Genomic DNA, 19,402 nt, shown 5'->3' with positions numbered 1-19,402 from the left:
CAGTATAAGATACAGTCCCCTTCAATCCCTGTATTCTTTGTGATAATTTGGCTACAGTTGTTATGACTTGTATATTTGGCATTAGTGCTCGATTTTAAAAAAGTAAAAATGGGGGAAGAGTGATGATAGCACTCTTACCGGACTTACCAGAGTGAACTAGCTAGGCACTGCAAGAAAAGAAAATTATTGGTAAGATACTGCCATTTGTTTACACTGAACTGACAAGCTAACTTTCTCTCTTACTGTATAAACATACATTTTTGAATTTAAAAATAGTAATTTAATATAATTCACCAGTTTGTGTTAAGTATGAACAGTAAAATAAAAAGCAGTAACGTAATGCCAAATTCACAACTGTGGCACTGACACACTTCTATTAGCATTAAGAAAATAATTTTAATTCATAGCCCTGACATAAAGCTTTCAATGTTCTCTTCGAGTAGGAGAGCAGCCACTGGATGATGGTTCGGCAAGATCAGAGGGACCAGCTGATAGACAAGGGGAAGAATCCATGGAGTGTGAGTGAAGATTTTGGGGGGCATTCAAGCCTGAAATAAATATGTAACATGAAAACACATGAAATAACTCATATTCCTTGAAGTCCATACCCACTTGTCTCTGGAGTTCTGGAGCACGCATTGGGTGACAGGCAGGAATGCATCACTCGGCTGCCAATGTATCCCAGGGCACACACACCATTCACTCACACACTCACACTCAATTGGCTGCCCATGGGGAGAACATGCAAGTTCCACACAGAGGGGTGCAAGCTGGATTTGAACCCAGACCCTCCTTGTTGTGAGTGCTCCTTGAAATAGACTACCAAATTCAGTCACAAAAATAAATGTTTTGACTGTTTAAAAACTGCTAAACTACAGTGAAACAGTGAAAGACAAACCTATCACACAGCAAAGCCAGTATATGCTGCAGTGAATGATATTTAAGATTATGGCTTCAGCATGTTTAGCACTGTAAAGAAGGGAAGTTTGGGGTGGGGGGTGGGAACCACATTGAAACAACAAAAACCTGTTCCAGTTTTCACTATGAATACTGGGAAAACTGTTACCTGTGTTTCTTAGAGTCCTGGATTCTTTGGAGCCTGCTAATATACTGTAAATTAATTTCTGTGTGGCAAATGCTTACAAGTGCTTGCAGTGCCCATCACTAGTTTATGTGAATATATGTGTTAGGGGTCTGTTATATAATGTTTAGAAGTCAGGTTCATAAACATACAAACATTCTCTTTTTTTTTTCACCCCTCGAAACACAAATACTTTTCCAGCTCCTCAGAAAGGTAAACGAAAGCTTGGTGGGAATGATGATCGGAAATCAAAGAGGAGAAAGCTGAAAAATAAAGGACAGTCTGTGTTTTCATATGAGATGGAAGAAATCATCTCAACCTGTGAGTGTCTTTTCTACAGTACCTCATATTGAACTATACATTACATTATAACATTAACAGCCATTATATCTTACATTAGTGTTAATTCTATAAGATTCAAGGGCACTATGCTAGATCAGAAATAACCATATACTGAAATTGGATGCAAGAAACATACATGTCCTAAACATTTCATTTTTCACAGGCTTTTGCAAATTGATTACCTACATAAGAGCGTTGCCTACATTTTAGAAAATGCCACATTTCATTGAATGTGTTATTGATGTAATTTTTACCAATAATTTGAAGAATCCATTAAGAATCCAATACATTAATCTCCTATTCTTATTGGAGTTAAATATGTCTTAAAAAGCCACAGAAAGTCTGTAATCTAGGAGTAATTGATTTACTTTCAAAACATTTCCCAACCTATGGCAGAAAAATTCAGCCCATATCAGTACAGAGCCACCAGAACCCTTCACCTTCAAATTCAACTGTATAATGCATGTTTCTCACAGTGATTCCCACTGTATCTTAACAGGCAAAGATGCATTAGAAGATGGAAAACAAACCATATCTGAGGTTTATGCCAAACTCAAAGATGTTTCCTGCAGAGAGGAACAGAGCATGCGATTTCTGGAAGACCTAAAGTAAAAATTTATTTTAATAAAACTATTTATAGCTTTATTTTTTTCATTTTATATCTAAATTTGGCACTCAGCGTGTGACTGTACTATTTAATTCCCAACCAAATTGGGAATATCCAATATTTCTAACTGCAGATGGTGTCACCAGTTGCTTCTTTACACACCGCAGACTACAGCTAAGCTCAGATAGTCGGAGGAAGACCTTTCCTAGGCTGCTTACCATGCAGCTGACAGTTGCCTGTTCGACCAGCGGCGTTAGCTTGATAGTGATGAAACACGGAGCCCTAATCACCTGAACCCTCCCATGGCCCGGGCCACACAATTACTACGCAACCGCTCTGGAGCGCTCTCAGCACTGGCACAGTCCAGATTCTGTCCGGGGCAGTGAGGCCGTCCATGCACCACAGCGTGGCGCGGTGCCTTAACTGAATAACCCATTCAACCCCGTAGCTATTTGTACTTTTGACTGGAGCTCAATTTAAGTGCAAACACTGTAAAAGAAAATTCTTCTTCGAAATCTTAAATCAATGTAATCATGTGATCAATGAACAGCACAATATTTTTTTAACATGTTAGCTTATGTTGCTGCTCCTTGTCAATGCCGGTGATACATTATTTTGTTTTTCAAAACAAGATGAATCATTTATGTTCAGCATAAGAATCTTAAAGAATCTGTAACAGGCTCACATGTGAAATTCCATACCTCTTTTTGGACATTAGACAGGTAAAGATAGAATATATGTAGTTGTGCAAATGCTGTAACTGTTTAAAAAAATACTTCAATACTTTTTGTTCATTGAGCCCAAAGTTATTGTATCTGTCCAATGAAGATGTTTGTCCTGACCCTGCAGAAAGAAGATCTCTTATTTAAAAGAAAATGTCCAAAAAGAGAAAATTTACATTGGACTGTTTGGGAAGACGGGAGCAGGGAAGAGCTCACTGATCAACGCACTTGTCAATGAAAACCAGCTTCTGCCTTCAGGAAGCATGCAAGCCTGCACGTCAGTCTTTGTGCATGTGCAAGCCAATACAGATTCCAGCAAATACAAAGCTGATATTGAATTCATCAGCCCAGAGGTAAGCAAATGAACACAAAACAGGAAATGAATTATAGCGCTGCAATTCTCAGTCCTCCCCTTGTTAAAAAACATAAAGAAATAGAATTAACAGCATTGACATGCAGGCTAATGTAGAAACTCGACCATGGCAGGTTTCCGTAAACAAATGAACACCATCATGCTCCATGAACATCATGTACTGAATTTCAGGAGTGGAAATCAGAACTACAATTCCTGGTGGAATTACTCGAAAAAGAAAATGACCAACAAAAGACTGCAGAAGATGATGAAATGGTAGAAATGGCAAGAGAAAAGATCAAAGCCATTTATGGAGAAGAGGGACTGAAGAAAAGTTACAGTGAATTGGTGGAAGCCAGAGAGTTCCCGAAGACCTCCCGCACAAGCACGAAGACTTCGGACACTGTGAGTCTCATGCACAATGACACTTCTTAACCTCAAAGTGAATGGAGGTCTTATTTTGACAGGATATCTGAACATCTTGATTTCTCCTCCTCTTAATGAATATTCATGCTCCTAAAACCTCTCTGTAGGCCCAAGAACTGTCTCGAAGCATTGGATGCTACATTCGGAGTGATAAAAAAGCAGAGCAGCAGTTCTGGCCTCTTGTGAAGCGAGTCACCATCTCCTTGCCACAGTCTCCAGCTCTACTGGAGGGGATTGTGCTGGTGGACCTGCCTGGGGCCGGAGATGTCAGTAAACACAGAAGTGAGATGTGGAAAGAGGTACTGTCACTGCTTCATGCTTTAATTTGTTGTTGGATTAATTCTGTTTATTTTGAGTGTCCAGGTGTATTCAAGAGCCCATACCATCGACCCTGCACTGAGTCAGTTTAGAGGGGGAGATACGAGCACATTCAGTCCAGCCGACCGGTTCCCCTATCCAAGGACAATGCTGAAACTCACAGTTTTTCCATTTAAATCCCACAGTGTCTCAGCCAGTGCTCCTCTGTCTGGATTGTGAATGACATGAACCGTGCCCTGTCTGAGAAAGTTGTTGACGAGATCTTTGATGAATCACTGAGAAACGTTGCTGGAGGAGGAGAGTGTCACAACATCACCTTCATCTGCACCAAAACAGATATCATCAACCCCGAGGAGATCAAAGAGTTAGCTGCTACATTATTAACTCCTTTAGAAATATTTACTACAGCTGTAAACAGACCTATCATGTTTTTAATTTTGACTGACTTTTCTAATTTTGCCAGGAACTATCACATCACAGATGAGGATCTTGAAATAGAAGGTGATACTCAGGTAAGTAGGGGTTATATAACTATTGAATACTTCATGGGATTTAATATTTAAATTTAATTTTAATATTTGACATTTCATATTAATACATATTTTTCAGGATCCTCATTATGAAAGAAGAGAAAAACAAGCATGTATACTGTTCCATAATGAGAGATTTAAAGTGGAAATCAGTGCACTCTCGAAAGAGAAAACCAAGGTAAGTTTTAGTGTTATAGTGTTAACTCAGATTTGCTTTTTGTCTTACTTCCACAAAGATAAAAGTAAACCTAAAGTAATAGTAATAAAAGAATCAAAAAGTTTTGGGAATGTCATCCAAAATTGCAAAATAATTACAGCATTTAGAGGAAAGTCATTCCTACATATAGTCAATCTCACTTTGCAGCTTCACCCAGTGGCAGTCAGTTCAGGCCAAAAGTTTACATACATCTAGACTAAAGATAATCAAACTCAGTTTTTCACAACTCTGAAAATTTCATGTTACCATACATTTCTTTTGGCAAGTCAATTTGGACATCTACTTTGTTCACATCAGAGGTAATTTTAAAACAGTCGATTAGAGACAGATTTATTTCAGCTTTAATTCACTATATCAGAATTCCAGTAGGTCAAAAGTTTACATACACCAAGTTGACTGTCTCTTTAAACAGTCTTGAAGATTCCAGAAATTGATGTAATTACTTTTTAGAAGCTTCTGATTGGCCAAGTTTATTGGGAGTTAATTGGCACCGTGGCTGTATTTAAGGGCCTACCTTTAGAGCCACTGCCTTTTTGCCCTTGATACTGTGTTAAATTCAAGTAACTCATCCATTGTGGACCTCCACTAGTCCAGTCCCTCCTTAGGAGCAATTTCCAAACAACTGAAGGCAAGCATCTGTAAAAACAATTTTATGCAAATATAAAAATCTTGGGACCACACAGACACTGCATCGTTCAGGATGGAGGCAAACATTAACTCCCAAGGCTGAATGTACTTTGGTCTGAAAGGTTCAATTGAACACCAGGAACTGGTGAAGGAGTTAGAGGCATCAGGTACCGAAGTATCTACATCCACCATTAAGAGAATCCTACATTGCCATAGCCTGAAAGGCTGCTGCGCAAGGATGAAGCCCCTACTCCAAGACCGGCATAAAAAAGCCAGAATTAAGTTTGCAGGTGATCACCAGGATGAGGACCTAGCCTTTTGGATGAGTGTTCTCTGGTCAGATGAAAATAATCCTAAGCATACCTCCAAAGTTGTATCAAAATGGCTTAAGTGAAAAGTATTAGAGTGGCCATCGCAAAGCCCTGACCTGAATCTCATAGAAAATTCATGGACTGAGCAAAAAAGTGAGTCTGAGCAAGGAGGCCCACAAACCTGACTGAGTTACACCAGTTCTATCAAGAGGAATGGGCAAACATTCTGGCAAAGCATTGTGAGAAGTTTTACATTACATTACATTACATTTATTTGGCAGATGCTTTTTTCAAAAGCGATGTACAAAAGTGCATTTCATGGTCATGGACAACTACAAAACACAGGTTCAATAAAATACGATACTCATTTCGTACAGCTATTTCTAGCCAAGAACACAGTTTAGTTCACACAGTGAACACTATTCTGACCTAACTTATGCCAAGCCAAACTAGGGAGAAGAACAAGCTACAATCCTTAGCCATATCCTGGACAAGCAGCTGGGTGGTGTGCGTAGTCAGGTATGGTTGAATCCTTCTGATGTTGTACAGGAGGAATCTGCAGGACCGTGATGTTGCCTTGATGTGCTCCTTGAGGTCCAGTTGGTCGTCCAGGACCACCCCCAGGCTCTTTGCCTAGTGAGAGGCAGTAACTGTGGTGCCATCAACAGTGATTGAGAGCTCACGTAGTAGGGAGGTCTTGTATGGGAAGAACAGCAGCTCGGTTTTGTTGAGGTTGAGCTTCAGGTGGTGGCTGGCTATCCAGGTAGAAATGACAGCCAGGCAGGAAGATATTTTATCATCAACCTGTGAGGCAGAGGGGCGGAAAGAAAAGAAGAGTTGCGTGTCATCTGCATAACAATGATAGGAGAAGCCGTGTGAATTAAAAACTGAACCAAGAGATATGGAGAACAGCAGAGGACCCAGTACAGATCCCTGTGGTACTCCCATTACAAGGGGATGAGAAGCAGAGGCAGACCCCATCCAGGTGACCTGGTAGGACCTATCTGGAAGATAGGAAGCGAACCAAGACAGGGTAGTCCCAGCAATGCTCAACTCAGCCAAGGTGGAGAGGAGTATTTTGTGGTTGACCGTGTTGAAAGCTGCAAACAGATCAAGGAGGATCAGGACAGAGGAGAGGCGTGAGGTTCTTGCAGTGGCAAGTGCCTCCGTCACAGCTAGGAGGGCAGTCTCTGTTAGGTTCCCGGATCGGAAGCCAGACTGGTCAGGGTCTAGAAGCTTGTGGAAGGCTACCCTAAGCGTTTGATTCAAGTTAAGCAATTAAAAGGCAATATCACCAAATACTAACGAAGTGTATGTAAACTTCTGACCCACTGAAAATCTGATATAGTACATGAAAGCTGAAATAAATCGGTCTATTAGCTATTAGTTTGAAATGAGCTCTTACGGAAATAAAGTACATACCCTAATCGATTTAACTTAGGAAATGTATTGTAACAGGATATGTGTGGTGATGAAAAATGAAAAAATGAGTTTGAATGTCTCGGTAAATGTTTGGCCTCAACTGTATATATTTTTAGTATAATCAGTAACATAATATCTCATTATAACTTTCCACATAGGGAATGGCACCAAGAATTCAGTTACATAATTTGGACAATCATATTCTCATTGCAAATTGCCAGTATTGGGGAGAAGTGTACTTTGACAAACAATGGTTAGCTAATGCTTGGTAATTTGTTATTAAAGCTGAGCAATGTAAGTTCATGAGAACTCATCTTGAACGTTTCTCCTCTGAAATCAACTTGAAAAAACCTGTAGCTAAAATAAACTATTAACTTAAGAATGAATATTTATGTTATCTAGAGAGGTTCTGGGCATAAAAACAGTAGCATTGGACAACATCTGGCATGCTGTTTGGATTACATAATTTATGTTTTTTTTCATGTGGGGGGATGGCCAACCAAACATTAATTAACCTGGTTTTAATTTGTTCATGATGTTTTAATCGTTTGCAAAGGTTAGAGGAATGTTAACATTAATGCACAAGATGCATAAAACCTTGGTAAAATATCAAAGTAATACCAGGCGTCTGCCTATTTTTACCTCCAGTAGCAATGCTTCAGTAATATTTGACCCCAACAACTCCCTGGCACTTTAATCTAATGTAAATTAATTTGATCTAATAGATTGTTATTGATTATTCACTAAAATCTTCTTTGTCACTAGAGCAGTGGTTCTCAACCTTGGTCCTGGGTGCCCACTGTGTATGCTGGTTTTCGTTCCAACCACAATTGCAGTCCCGGAATTGTAACAAGCTATTATTTTTGCTTAATTAGGTGCTTCTCATGTCAGAGGGATTATTTGCCTACTTAAGCCACCTTGTGTCAGAAATAGCTATGCATGCCATAAGGAATAAAAGTCCCGTATTCACATTGTGCTATATTGTAGGCGATTATGTAAAGATGTTTAAAAAAAAACCAAAAAAAAAAAACTTTAACTAATCATAATAAAGACTGAGGCAAATCAACAGGTTCCTAATTTGGGAAAGTGTGGACACCTGGCCAGTAAATCTAATCATTTGATAGATAACGAAGAATTCAAAAACAAAGAAAATGATAACGAGTCAAACCTGTATTGTGCTAATTAGTTTAAGGGAAATATTATGCACTTAAAGCACTTAAACACATGTGTTCAGCAACCTAATTAGGAGCCTATTAATTCACCTCGTTAATTTGAGCTGTTATAAATGTTACCTTTTTTAAAGTGATTGTTTGCAATTGCAATCACTTAAAAAGCAACACAATGACACAATGGGATTTTATTCTTCATGCCATGCATAGCAATTTCTGACATAATGTGGCTTAAGAGGGTAAATGATTCTTCTAAACATGAAAAACACCTAATTAAGAAAAATTAACAGCTTGTTAAAATTCTGAGATTGCAATTGTGGTCGGAACGAAAACCAGCATACACAGCGGGCCCCCAGGACCGAGGTTGAGAACCACTGCACTAGAGTTTATAATATTGTTAAAGATGCTCTGTATGCAATCGTAATGTGTTTTAATTATAATGTGGCACAGGTTTAACAGCTTTTTTAATGTAATAAATGCAGAGGATTACGTTATACTCTCCTAGTGATCTTTTTCTTTTAAGTCATGAATATGCAGAGCAAGCATAAATTTGAAAGCAAATATAAATCACAGACTGCCTGCCACACCATCTGACCATGCCAAGTTGCAACCCTACGTGCTGCATCTGTTTGAGTGTTTTTCGGTGCATACCACCAGATCTGAAAATTTTAAGGGAAACACCGATATTCAGAAATTCATTTTGCAGTTGGAGGAATGCTCTTTATTTGACATTTTTTCAGGAATACAGTTTCAGTTGGAGGAATGCATTTTAACTTGGATGAATGTGAAGAAATGTCATAAAAATATATGTTTAACTAAAAGTAATTGCATTACTTTAAAGTTCAGTAATTAAAATTGTATTTTTACAGTAGAATGGCAAGATTTTAACAGTTGAATATACAATTTATCAAAGCAGAAGCAAAAAACTACCGGTATCAACATCAGTATCGGCCGATGTTTCGCCCAAAATAATCTAAATTGTATCACAAAAAATGTTCATATCGGCTCATCCCTAGCTGCACTGTTGCTTAACTACTTCTGGTATCAAGTAATTGGTAGCTTAATTAACTACATTTTCAGAGCAGCTTCCTCAACACTGCACATAACAGACCACAACCACCTTAAACAATTATGTATGATTAACAATTATAATATTTTATTACAGAAATTTCTGCTTGGCGATGAAGGGGATTCAGACGGCTTCTTTGATGTGTTCACTGTGAGTTCAACAGAATTCAGGAGAATTGCACAAAAGAAGTCAGCTGTTCTGGATCGCAATGAAACAGGTAAAAAAATAAAAAAAATTAACATAGGCATATATATTTAACCACAATGTGAAGATAAAATAAATGGTTTAAGTGCTAACCAGCTGTTTTTTCTACTATTTATGTAGAATTGCCATTGCTGATGGAGCATATCAAGAAACTGTATGTCTCCCATTCCGTGAAGGAAGTGAAAGATTATGTATCTGACCTTTCTGGAATCATTTCATTTCTTCACTTTTCAAAGGATGCCCTCAGTGCAAAGGTGTGTTTTTACTCCATCAATATATATATTTTAACATATATACTATGACAAAGAACTAAAAACACATATGATTTTATTGCTGACTGTGTTTCATATAGCTGCTGTGTCCGAAATGGAACATTAAAGACAGTCTGCGTGAATTCTGGCGTACAGACAGCTAGCTTCTAAATTCTAAATCCAGATAGCTAGTTTCACAGCATCCGTGACTTTAGTACACCATTTCACAAAATTGAAAATGGTTTAAATATAAACAGCAAATATTTTCTAATCTAGCTGTCAACAGAATGTTAATGTTTGGGTGGTGCTTTCATTTAAATATGCAGGGTTAAGTAATATTTCACATTAAAATCAGAAGTTACACTTTATGTGAGAGTAAATACTGCCCTATTTCAGGCTCAGACTTCAAATTCCCAGGAGTTCAGCCGACTTGAAAAGGAGCTGGATAAGAATTGCACTACACTGAATTCAGTTCTGAGCAGAGTTCACTCAGACCTCCAGAAACGTCTGCTGATGGGAGCAAAGGAAGCAGAGAAACACTGCCTGAGGAACGCCACAAAGAGAGTGCTGGAAGCAGTGAGTTTGTTTTAGCTGGCAGCTGCCAGTTTTTCGCAAAAAAATGTCAACAAAAAAAAAGATCAACAGCTGGAAATGGAAAGCCTTCCTAACATTGTAGCCAGCAATGAATGAATAAAAGAATTAATGAATTAATAAATATTTATAAAGTCTTATTATTATTAATGGCATCTTAAGATGCAATAAACTATTTTAATTTTCAAGTCAAGGGCAAAGTCACCTCAGCAAGAAGGTCCTGGGTTTGAATCCGGCATGGGCTTTTCTGTGTACAGTTTGTATGTCCTCGCTGTCTTACTGGGTCTCCTGGTACTTATGTTTCCTCCCACAGTTCAAACACATGCAGGTATGCTAACTGGAGACTCTAAATTGCCCATTGGTATGAGTGTGTGATGAATGGTATGGTGTGTGTGCCTTGCGATAGGATAAGCGGGTATAGATAATGAATGGATGGCTGGAATTTCAAGTCAGCAGCTGCCCACATGCATGCCATGAAATATTGCTGCATATTGTCCAGTTAAAAATTGGCTTTTACTTGATTAATTTGACCTATGAGCTTGATATTATCAGAAAATTGTTATAATATTGTCTTTAGTCTAATGCATTTTGACTCCAGGCTAAAGCCAGTGCATTTTCTATTATCCAAATAGACCTATTTGTTGTGTAAATAATGGAAATTGCTTTTATTTTATAAACAAAATTGCTTTTTTTCTCACGTTAACCTATTCAGTAAGGGATGATGCCTCTTTATTCAGAACAAAAATTTATAAATACGGTCGCTATAACGGCCGTCGTCAGTGTGTGGATTATTGCCTTTCTTTTCATCCTTTTCTCTTTAATTTTATGTGACGGTAGTAAACGAGCATGTTTCAGAGGCCACATGAAATGCTTCTAGAAAAAAAAGTCACCGTTTTTATCTATTGGGTGACCATTAGACAGCCACCAATCAGCAGGCCTTGCAGCTTTCATCATTTCAGGTAAAATATCATAAAATATAGGCCCATAGCATATGTAACCAATTTCATGACATTTGGTGCATCCAATTATAAGATATAAAATTTCTGTATTTGTAGTGCCCTCTATGGGTGTAGGTTGGACTGCTGTTGCACACATGCTTATCTAACAGCCTGTAACATCTGCTAAGCTTCATAACAATCCAGCAAATTTTCATGGAGATATAGACTTTTTTTGGTTAGGCCATGCCCGTTTTCAACCTCATTGGCTAATATTGACAAAAATTTCTGTCTGAGGTGAAGGAGAAATTTCAGACTGTGGAAGAAAATGTTTTCAGCACAAAAGTAAGGCGTTGGACCACATTTACACAGATATGCATTTCACATTTTTTAAAAGTCACAGAAAATCTTCCCTATGGGACTGCTTTGATTTAGAGAGGAATGGTAGTCCAGTTAGTTGCGGCTACCAGGGTTCCACCAGAGATTTTGGACCCCATGAAAAGATTTCACATTGGACTCCACTACCCCAGAAAATCAAATGTTCTAATATTTCAGTCAAGGCCCTTTGAATTGTCCTAAATTGTCTCCCTTTACAGTGGCCTTAACTGGCTATGTCAAGTGAGTCTAGCTTTAATCATTTAACAGATGCCACAAGGAATAATTTAAAGCTTAGACATCAGGTTTGTTAAAAAAATTTTTTACACTAGTTGGTTAAGCGGAATCAAAATGAAACGGAATACCCGTCCCTACCCAGCCATATGAATTTAATATTTGTCCATCCCTGGTATGGTAACCGTGGTTTCACAGTAGGCCATTCAATAACTAATACAAATGCACTGCAATGAAGAATAATACAGTATTAGCAAATATTATCCTCACCCTTAAAATCACATGCACCAACACTTCCTCATTATTTAGAAATAGCCTTTTTAAATGTTAGTTATTTAAGCTAAGAAAGAACTGTCAATTAATGAGTTTTTTTTTTTTACAAAATACTGAAAACTGGTGGTGGGACATTTTACGATTTTATCTACATGATGACAAACTATTTTTTTCCTTGTGGTTACTTGAGTATGTTTTTTAATAATTCAACTTTTGTTGGGCCTACAGCCCGTTTTACAGCAGCAGACCTGCTTAAAAGCATTCTCCAGCGCAGGCTAGCCCACGCAACAAAGCTCTTTAGATAAAAGCTACTGTTTTACTGCTATGGCAGTGTTTCTAAGCTAGACTGCAAACTGGGGGAGGGTGGTGTGGAGAGCGGTTTCTTCTGACCGTGGGGGTGGATGATGGCAAGCACAACATGTGGGCTATACATGCCTTGACCCATAACAATGGCAATTTATTTTTGATGCAAATAAATGATTTTGGGATTTTTATTAAATGTTTAAGAACGTGGGGCGAATCCTCTTACTGTACTCAACTGAAGCCTCCTGTAAGTCTCGTGTAACTTGAAAAAGAGATGTATATCAGTGAAAAATTGATGCCTGCTGCATAAATTGCTTTCTATACATGGTAATTTTTCATTTGTATTTTGGTTTTTGTACAGAAATGTGATAACAGAGGCTACCACAAGATGCTCAAAGCCTTGTGTAAAAATGATGGCTATTACCGATCTGGCAACGGAGTGGTAGTTGATCTGAACTACACTCTGTCAGAACCCATGTACAAACAGATGAATGATGTCTTTCTGAAAACGTTTGGGTGAGTGTTTTTTGCATTTGTTATGAATCTTGTATTTTCTTCATTGAAACCAATATTGTGCCTATATCTTATGATCCAGAGTGGCCAATCATCTTTCTGTCATATTTCCTCTTCCATTTTGGGCACTGCCCACCAGGCACACTGAAGTCCATGCTGTCAGAGACTGTTTCTCTTCACTCTGCAGTCCGGCTAACGAGCTGCGCAGCCAGTGCATCAGAGCTGTGCACTTTGTTTAGCACAGTTGAGCCATTTTCACATGACAAGCATTAAAACGCTCCACATGGCATCAAACCGTTAAATTCATATGGAGGGAGCGTTGATGCCCAACTTGGGAGCAACGCTAAGCCTGGTGTAGTGCACTCAAAAGAATGCCAAGTTGCAATCCTCAAAGTTCAATTAGTTTGAACTTTGACCTTGTTTGAAGCTAACCTTCCATAGTGCGTTTAAACACAGATTTGTATGAAGCAGGCAGGTGTAAACACTGAAGAACATTTTGGGATGAATCTAGGATTTTCAGTTTCACAAAACAAGTTCACAAGTAAACCTTATACCGCAGACAACCTACTACTATCACCTTGTTACAGTTTTAAGAACCAACAGCTTTCTTGGATGGATGATGTCAAGTTTCAACAGCTGGGAACATTCGATTTTCATTGCGTCGTCACTGGCTAACTTGGCACTGAACGCAGAGTTTGATGCTTGTTATGTGAAAGCAGCTTTAGACTGCAGGGTAGGGTTGCACTAGCTTTTCGTAAGTTCTCCCTTGAGTTGGAATGTAAAGTTCACACTACAGACTTAGTAGCTACTAGTTAGTTTGCAACTAGGCAGCTTCTAAATTTGGTTGCACAAAACTAAGTAGGGCATAAGCCCTTCATTAAGTAATATACAGTCTCACAAAATTATGCTGATGTTGACTGAACTATATGAAATGGAACGGAAGCAACAGCTCGCTTCTATTGCTGAAGTTGCAGCAAGAAATATGACATCCAGTGAACTATACTGTTTGCCCCCAGGCTATAATGGAGAAACTAGTGCCTTTTTCTATCAAACTTAGGGCTTTACAGTCATATTTTCAACCCAGTTATATGCAGGATGTTGGCGAGGACGGGGTTTTCAAGGAATTCTTCACTATATTCGAATTGGTCTGCCGTTGAAATGTTACTAATTACCATTATTTCAGCATAGTGCTACATTCTAACTATGTTGTGTGGTGCGACATGTTTTATTTTAGTAGTGTGCAAGTTGTAACTTAGTAAAGATTACCGTTACAGCTAGGCTTATTTTTTTTTACTCGTGCACAGCTGGTGCAACCGGCCCCAGATTCCCAATTAACCAGGAGTTGCTTGTGTGATCACACAGGGACAACCCTGCTGACTATAGCCCACTCTTCATGGGAAACACCCTCTAGGGCTGTCAGCCATAATCAGCACATTCAGGGTTCGACAACAGACTGTGAGCAGAATTGGTACATGGAAAACCTATTTATTAGCAGAACATGCCACTCAACAGCACCATATTTATGTGTTTGATATGTCTAAGTATCACCTCAGAGTAACAACAAATCATTTTAAATTGTGTCTCAAGGCCTGGAGGTACGAGAGCATCAATCAATGGGCAATTTGAAAGTTTTCAAGAGAACTTCATCACAAATGATAAACTCCTGGAATATAAAAAAACAAAGAATGAAGAGAAATACCTGCGTCTGGTGTACATTAGAACAGAGGTGAGAAATAGCCCCTTCTGCAGTAGATATGCAGTTGGTATCTTTTTTTACATTATTACACCTAATGCTGAATTACAGAAATTACCTGAGCAATTTATCCACAAGTGAACTAATACATCTTCTCTTTTATATCATCTAGCAAAGAAAATTGCACAAGAATTTGGAAAAGGAAATCCTAAGGAGAAAGAAGCTGATCTACAATTCCCTCAGTAATTCAATCCGTGACACCATGACGCTAACATATCAAGGTTGGTATCTCAATATAAGAAATTTGGAAAGTAAGTAAGTAATCCAAGTTTATCTGTTAAAATGTGAAATACTGTTATTAATAAAAATTAATGCAAAATTTTGTCAAATTTATTTTCAGAATGCGCTCGCATCCATGGACAGTCTTCTTTCTGTAAGATTCAAGAGAATGTGAAATATGCAATTGAGAAATCCAAAAATGGCATGTTCCGTGAGGCCATGAAAAAGATGCTGGAGGAGTTCAGTAGTCTGCAGGTTAGTTTTCTCTGGAAAATTCTACTTGCCTTTTTGAAAAACCTAATTATCCAAAGGGGGGGACAGTTAATTAAATGTTTACAATATAATGATGGCAAAGCATCACCACTTTTACTTCCCTAGTTTGTATAGGCTACAGGCCATGTATTTCTGCCTGAGCCAAATCTATGATTTTACTTTGATTAAGATCACCCCAACCTAGTAATGCTTGCTTTTCCTGTTTAAAATGTTCTGCAATTTGCGTGAAAATATAGTTTTTTTTACACAGGAGAAAAAATGAATTTAAAAAATTGCTTAAGCTAAGATTTACTAGCTTTAAAAAAATATCACTTTACAGGAAATGATGAAATCTTTGTTTTCAATCATTACTCTATAGAAATACCTTGTGACAGAAATTAAGACACAGATGGCAACCTCCTTGAGGCTGGCTCTAAACCAGATCCCAGATGACCTCACTGGCCTCCCAGGTAACCAGTGGAAACCCCTTTTAGACTGCAGGAGGATGTCAAAGGACACTGTACACTGTATACTGAACCAGCTGATTATGATATGTCCTAATTATTCCGGCCCTCCTGGTGCATCTTTGGGTTGAGAAGCGGCTGGGCCATGCAGTCGCTCCTTGATTATGACATCTGATAAATATAATGTGGACATATTTCAGTTCCATGTTGCATGATACTGATGACCTTTGTGATTAAGCTTTCCTTCCTGTGTGATGTTAAGGTGTCTGTAAGTTTTCTATGTCTGACACCTTTTATACTCGATTGTTCAACTCCCATCATTTACTTCGACAATGTCCCCGGAAAACAAGCAATACTCATTTTCTTATGGATGAATGTTAATTGCTAAGATTTCCGCTAGATAAACATACTGTGTTTGTTGGTGTAATATCTCTTTACCAAAAAGCAGACAGTGCTCAACCAATGCAGACAAGGGAAAGCACAAAATATACCAAAATAGTTTGTTAGGTGACAGTAAATGGACTTAAATGCTTGTTTAAATTGTGTACATTAGCTGCGATACATCGTAAGAACCATCTTAAAAGTTTAAGTTCCGTCATTATCGGAAACAGGGCCCAAGTCATTTTTTTTTTTCAAACTAATTCTAATAACTAATACGTTTTTTTCTTGGTCCACTTGCTCTTAGTTTCACATTGCAATTTTTAATTGTGTTCAGGCTTGCTTGTCATTATTAAGAAGCATTGCTTCAGTCTGTTGAAAATGCCTCAGTCTGTTCAGACCTTTTAGAAGCAGGTAATACAGTAAGTGGCAGATTCTCTGTCTGGACCTCTTTTGGAACTATGTGTTCCCATACCATGCACATTTATGTGGACCAACATCATCACCACACAACAGATTCAAACAGTCCATGACTATACCTCTAACCAATGCTGTTTTTTCACTGGCTTATTTTGTCAGGAAATACAGGTTAGTTAATTTTCACAGGTCTAAGGTTGCGGTGTCCTACATGGCAGTCACCCTGGTCAATAGCCCACCTATGTGCACAAAAATCTCTGGTCATGTAAAGACCTGCAGTAGCTGTCGTATGTGCTGTGGTTTGTTTAGAATGGCATATCTGCCTGCATGGATCTCAAACGATGTGATTTGTTCTTCATTCCAGATGTTTCAGAAGAAATGGAGACAATGAAGCGAAGCTGTGACTCTTTAGGCCTCCAGGTTTTTTAACTAAACGTGGATGACAGATTCAGCTAGACCAGAATTATCAAACAAAATGGAGATCACCATGGCAACCTGTCTCGTCCATATAAGGTTGCACAATTTCATGAATATTCAGGGTGGAAACTTTCTTTGGGAATTAATGGGAATATATGGGAATTAACAAAAATGAATGAACAATAGTTTGCAACCCTATACCCAAACAATGAGGGTGCTGTGAAACATGCATTTTAACAGACACTGATGACTATTTTGCTTGTCAACATGTGTGTACAGATATTCCCTGAAGAATCAGCATTAATCCACCACACCACTGGGATTGACTAATTGTTCATTCAGCTTTCAAAACTAAGCAAGAATTTTATAAATCAACAGGGTTTTCTTTAATAAATTTTAATGACAGTTCAATACTGAATACTGAATTTTGACATTTGGTCAGTTGAGAGAGATTTGACAGTTTAACTGGCCCTCTTTAAATATTTTACTCCTAAGTCAAGTACAGTATGTATAGCTACATATATAACCATAGCTATTCATTTTAGTGCCAAGTGCTTATCTTGCTAGCTAGTTACCTACGTTATGTTACCTACTTGATTCTGCTCGCAATTCTAAAGACAATAAATGACAGGTGCACCAGGGGGAAATGCAAGTGCTCTTTTAATTCATTCACTGCTTCGCTGTGCTACAAGGTCACATATTTCCATCTCTCAGTTTGGGGGAAAAGTGGTCTGACATGAACACACAGAACCAATGCTGTTTGTGTGGAATAACTACAGTCAAGTGAACTCATCAGTTCAGTTCAGTAGAGTAAAGCAAAAATGTTCCTTAAACTGTTTCATATTAATTCATATACATTTTTTCATAATTTTAAACAGAAAACTGATTTTCTGCACTTCTTATTTTCAGTGGCGGCTTAATGAAAGTAGTTTAAAAAATAACTATTTGTTTTGTTTGGTGTATGACAATGTAGGCTAATCATAATATTTCAGTGTGTGATGACTTCTTTGTGTGGGATTTGTAGTGGGAAACTGGGGCTCTTCGGGGTATAACCATATAACCGTGTGTTTACTTTTTCCATTCAGTAATTTTTTGCATTATGTAATCATATCAATAATCATCCATAAAGTAGAATGTACCCAGTATAAGAAGGGAATTATTCTGTACTGTGTGTGATTTGTTGTTTACTTTTTCCATTCAGTAATTTTTTGCATTATGTAATCATATCAATAATCATCCATAAAGTAGAATGTACCCAGTATAAGAAGGGAATTATTCTGTACTGTGTGTGATTTGTTGTTTTCCAGTTGAATCACTTCAATCTTTAAAATAGCTAAATTGTTACTTGAACTTCAGTCTGATTCACTTCTCATTTAGAGAAGCCAGGGCACACTGAGTGTACAAAGAAAGTTTGTTCTGGGACTGACAGTAGGTGGGGAGGGAGACGCCTGATGTCACAAACATATCCAATTCTCTCTGCAGCATCCCAGACCCAGTTAGGTCAGGAGCCCATGTTGCCTGGCCACAAGCTTGGGTTGCTTGGCAACAGGGAAACTTTCCCTCTTCCGACTACTCTAATCAATCCCTTGGGCAAAGTTGTGTAACTTATCTATCTCATGCACTGGTGTAAAGACCTCAACCACAATAAGAAGTCTTGAGAATTTTCACTGAATGTTTATAGAACTGACGTTCCTTCTCCCAACACTGTTATTTCTTTGTTTTCTTCGTTAATAAAGTGTGCCTTTTCTCAGCTCGGTCTAGACTTCTATTTATTTGGAGAATTGTAAAGTTTTCTTTTCCTTTCCTTCAGATTAGTTTCCTACAATTTTTCTTCTTAAAACAAGGTTATCTTTAATTATTCAAAAGTGCTACACTGACCAACTAATAGTTCAATGACCAACCAGTTCTGGGTAATCATTTTTGTTTTATTTCTCATTACATTCTGACTCCGCGGAGGTCTTTGAATGGATTGAAAAACCTAGAAAGAAGCAAAGCTGTTTATTTGTTTGACTTGGGGCAAACTCATGTTATAATGCTGTCAAGAAGTTCATGGAAAGCATTACATTTTGAGAGCAGAACTGCATATCACAATTTCACATTTAATCTACAAGTCATATTCAAAAGAATTGCTTTTTTAAAAACTTAGTGTATTTTCATAATCATATCAGGAAGAACTATTCTAATCTGCCTTTTAATTTATGTTTGAATATGTTTTTGACAGAACTTTCATCATCCATTGCAGTGTTCTGACAATTATCAGCATTTCAACTTCTCAAAACATATATATGTATATATATGGATATGTTTACTGCATCAACAGCAGTGGCTTCCTACATCTGAAAGCAAAACATTCAAATTTGATTCATAACTCATTTTCACAGCTCAATGAAAATTAATTGGGGTGCATTACCAAGTACAATACTGTAGCAATAAGAGTTTGGCATGGTAATATAGTGCCGAGAACACCTGTTACCAACCAGAGCATTTAATACACAGCATGGATGGAAGATTTCTAATGAGGCTAAAGGACATGTAATATTACATACAGTATGAACTGTATTAAATCAGTTTGAATTAATAATAAAACACATGTCCAATACTGTTGATTCACCACTAGATGGTGTTCCCGT

At 37.9% G+C, this 19,402-nt stretch overlaps 1 protein-coding gene and 1 long non-coding RNA gene across 12 annotated transcripts in view; one reads left to right on the top strand and one right to left on the bottom strand.

Moving 5' to 3' along the window:
- The window catches only part of LOC135235920 (nuclear GTPase SLIP-GC-like), a 200,763-nt gene that overhangs the window by 16,608 nt on the left and 164,753 nt on the right, over nt 1–19,402 (top strand). For 7 of the 11 annotated variants that reach the window (XM_064301998.1, XM_064302015.1, XM_064302032.1 and 4 more), the window contains exons 4-15: nt 441–518; nt 1,283–1,402; nt 1,923–2,031; nt 2,880–3,105; nt 3,297–3,509; nt 3,638–3,829; nt 4,034–4,212; nt 4,312–4,360; nt 4,458–4,556; nt 9,290–9,410; nt 9,518–9,651; nt 10,045–10,224. In XM_064301998.1, the coding sequence (XP_064158068.1) occupies nt 441–518; nt 1,283–1,402; nt 1,923–2,031; nt 2,880–3,105; nt 3,297–3,509; nt 3,638–3,829; nt 4,034–4,212; nt 4,312–4,360; nt 4,458–4,556; nt 9,290–9,410; nt 9,518–9,651; nt 10,045–10,224 (1,700 nt within the window). Of the gene's footprint in view, nt 1–440; nt 519–1,282; nt 1,403–1,922; nt 2,032–2,879; nt 3,106–3,296; nt 3,510–3,637; nt 3,830–4,033; nt 4,213–4,311; nt 4,361–4,457; nt 4,557–9,289; nt 9,411–9,517; nt 9,652–10,044; nt 10,225–12,720; nt 12,876–14,459; nt 14,599–14,737; nt 14,847–14,965; nt 15,100–15,475; nt 15,567–16,719; nt 18,523–19,402 lie in introns of those variants that run through there. The other 4 variants (XM_064302024.1, XM_064301969.1, XM_064302007.1 and 1 more) reach the window with 3 other exon arrangements.
- Nucleotides 1–19,402, bottom strand: part of LOC135235978 (uncharacterized) — a 34,518-nt gene that overhangs the window by 10,447 nt on the left and 4,669 nt on the right. The window lies entirely within an intron of this gene.

Source organism: Anguilla rostrata, chromosome 1, assembly GCF_018555375.3.
Source record: "Anguilla rostrata isolate EN2019 chromosome 1, ASM1855537v3, whole genome shotgun sequence".
Lineage (NCBI taxonomy): Eukaryota > Metazoa > Chordata > Actinopteri > Anguilliformes > Anguillidae > Anguilla > Anguilla rostrata.
The sequence above is the reverse complement of the archived record's forward strand: the minus strand, read 5'-3'. Positions and strand labels throughout refer to the sequence as shown.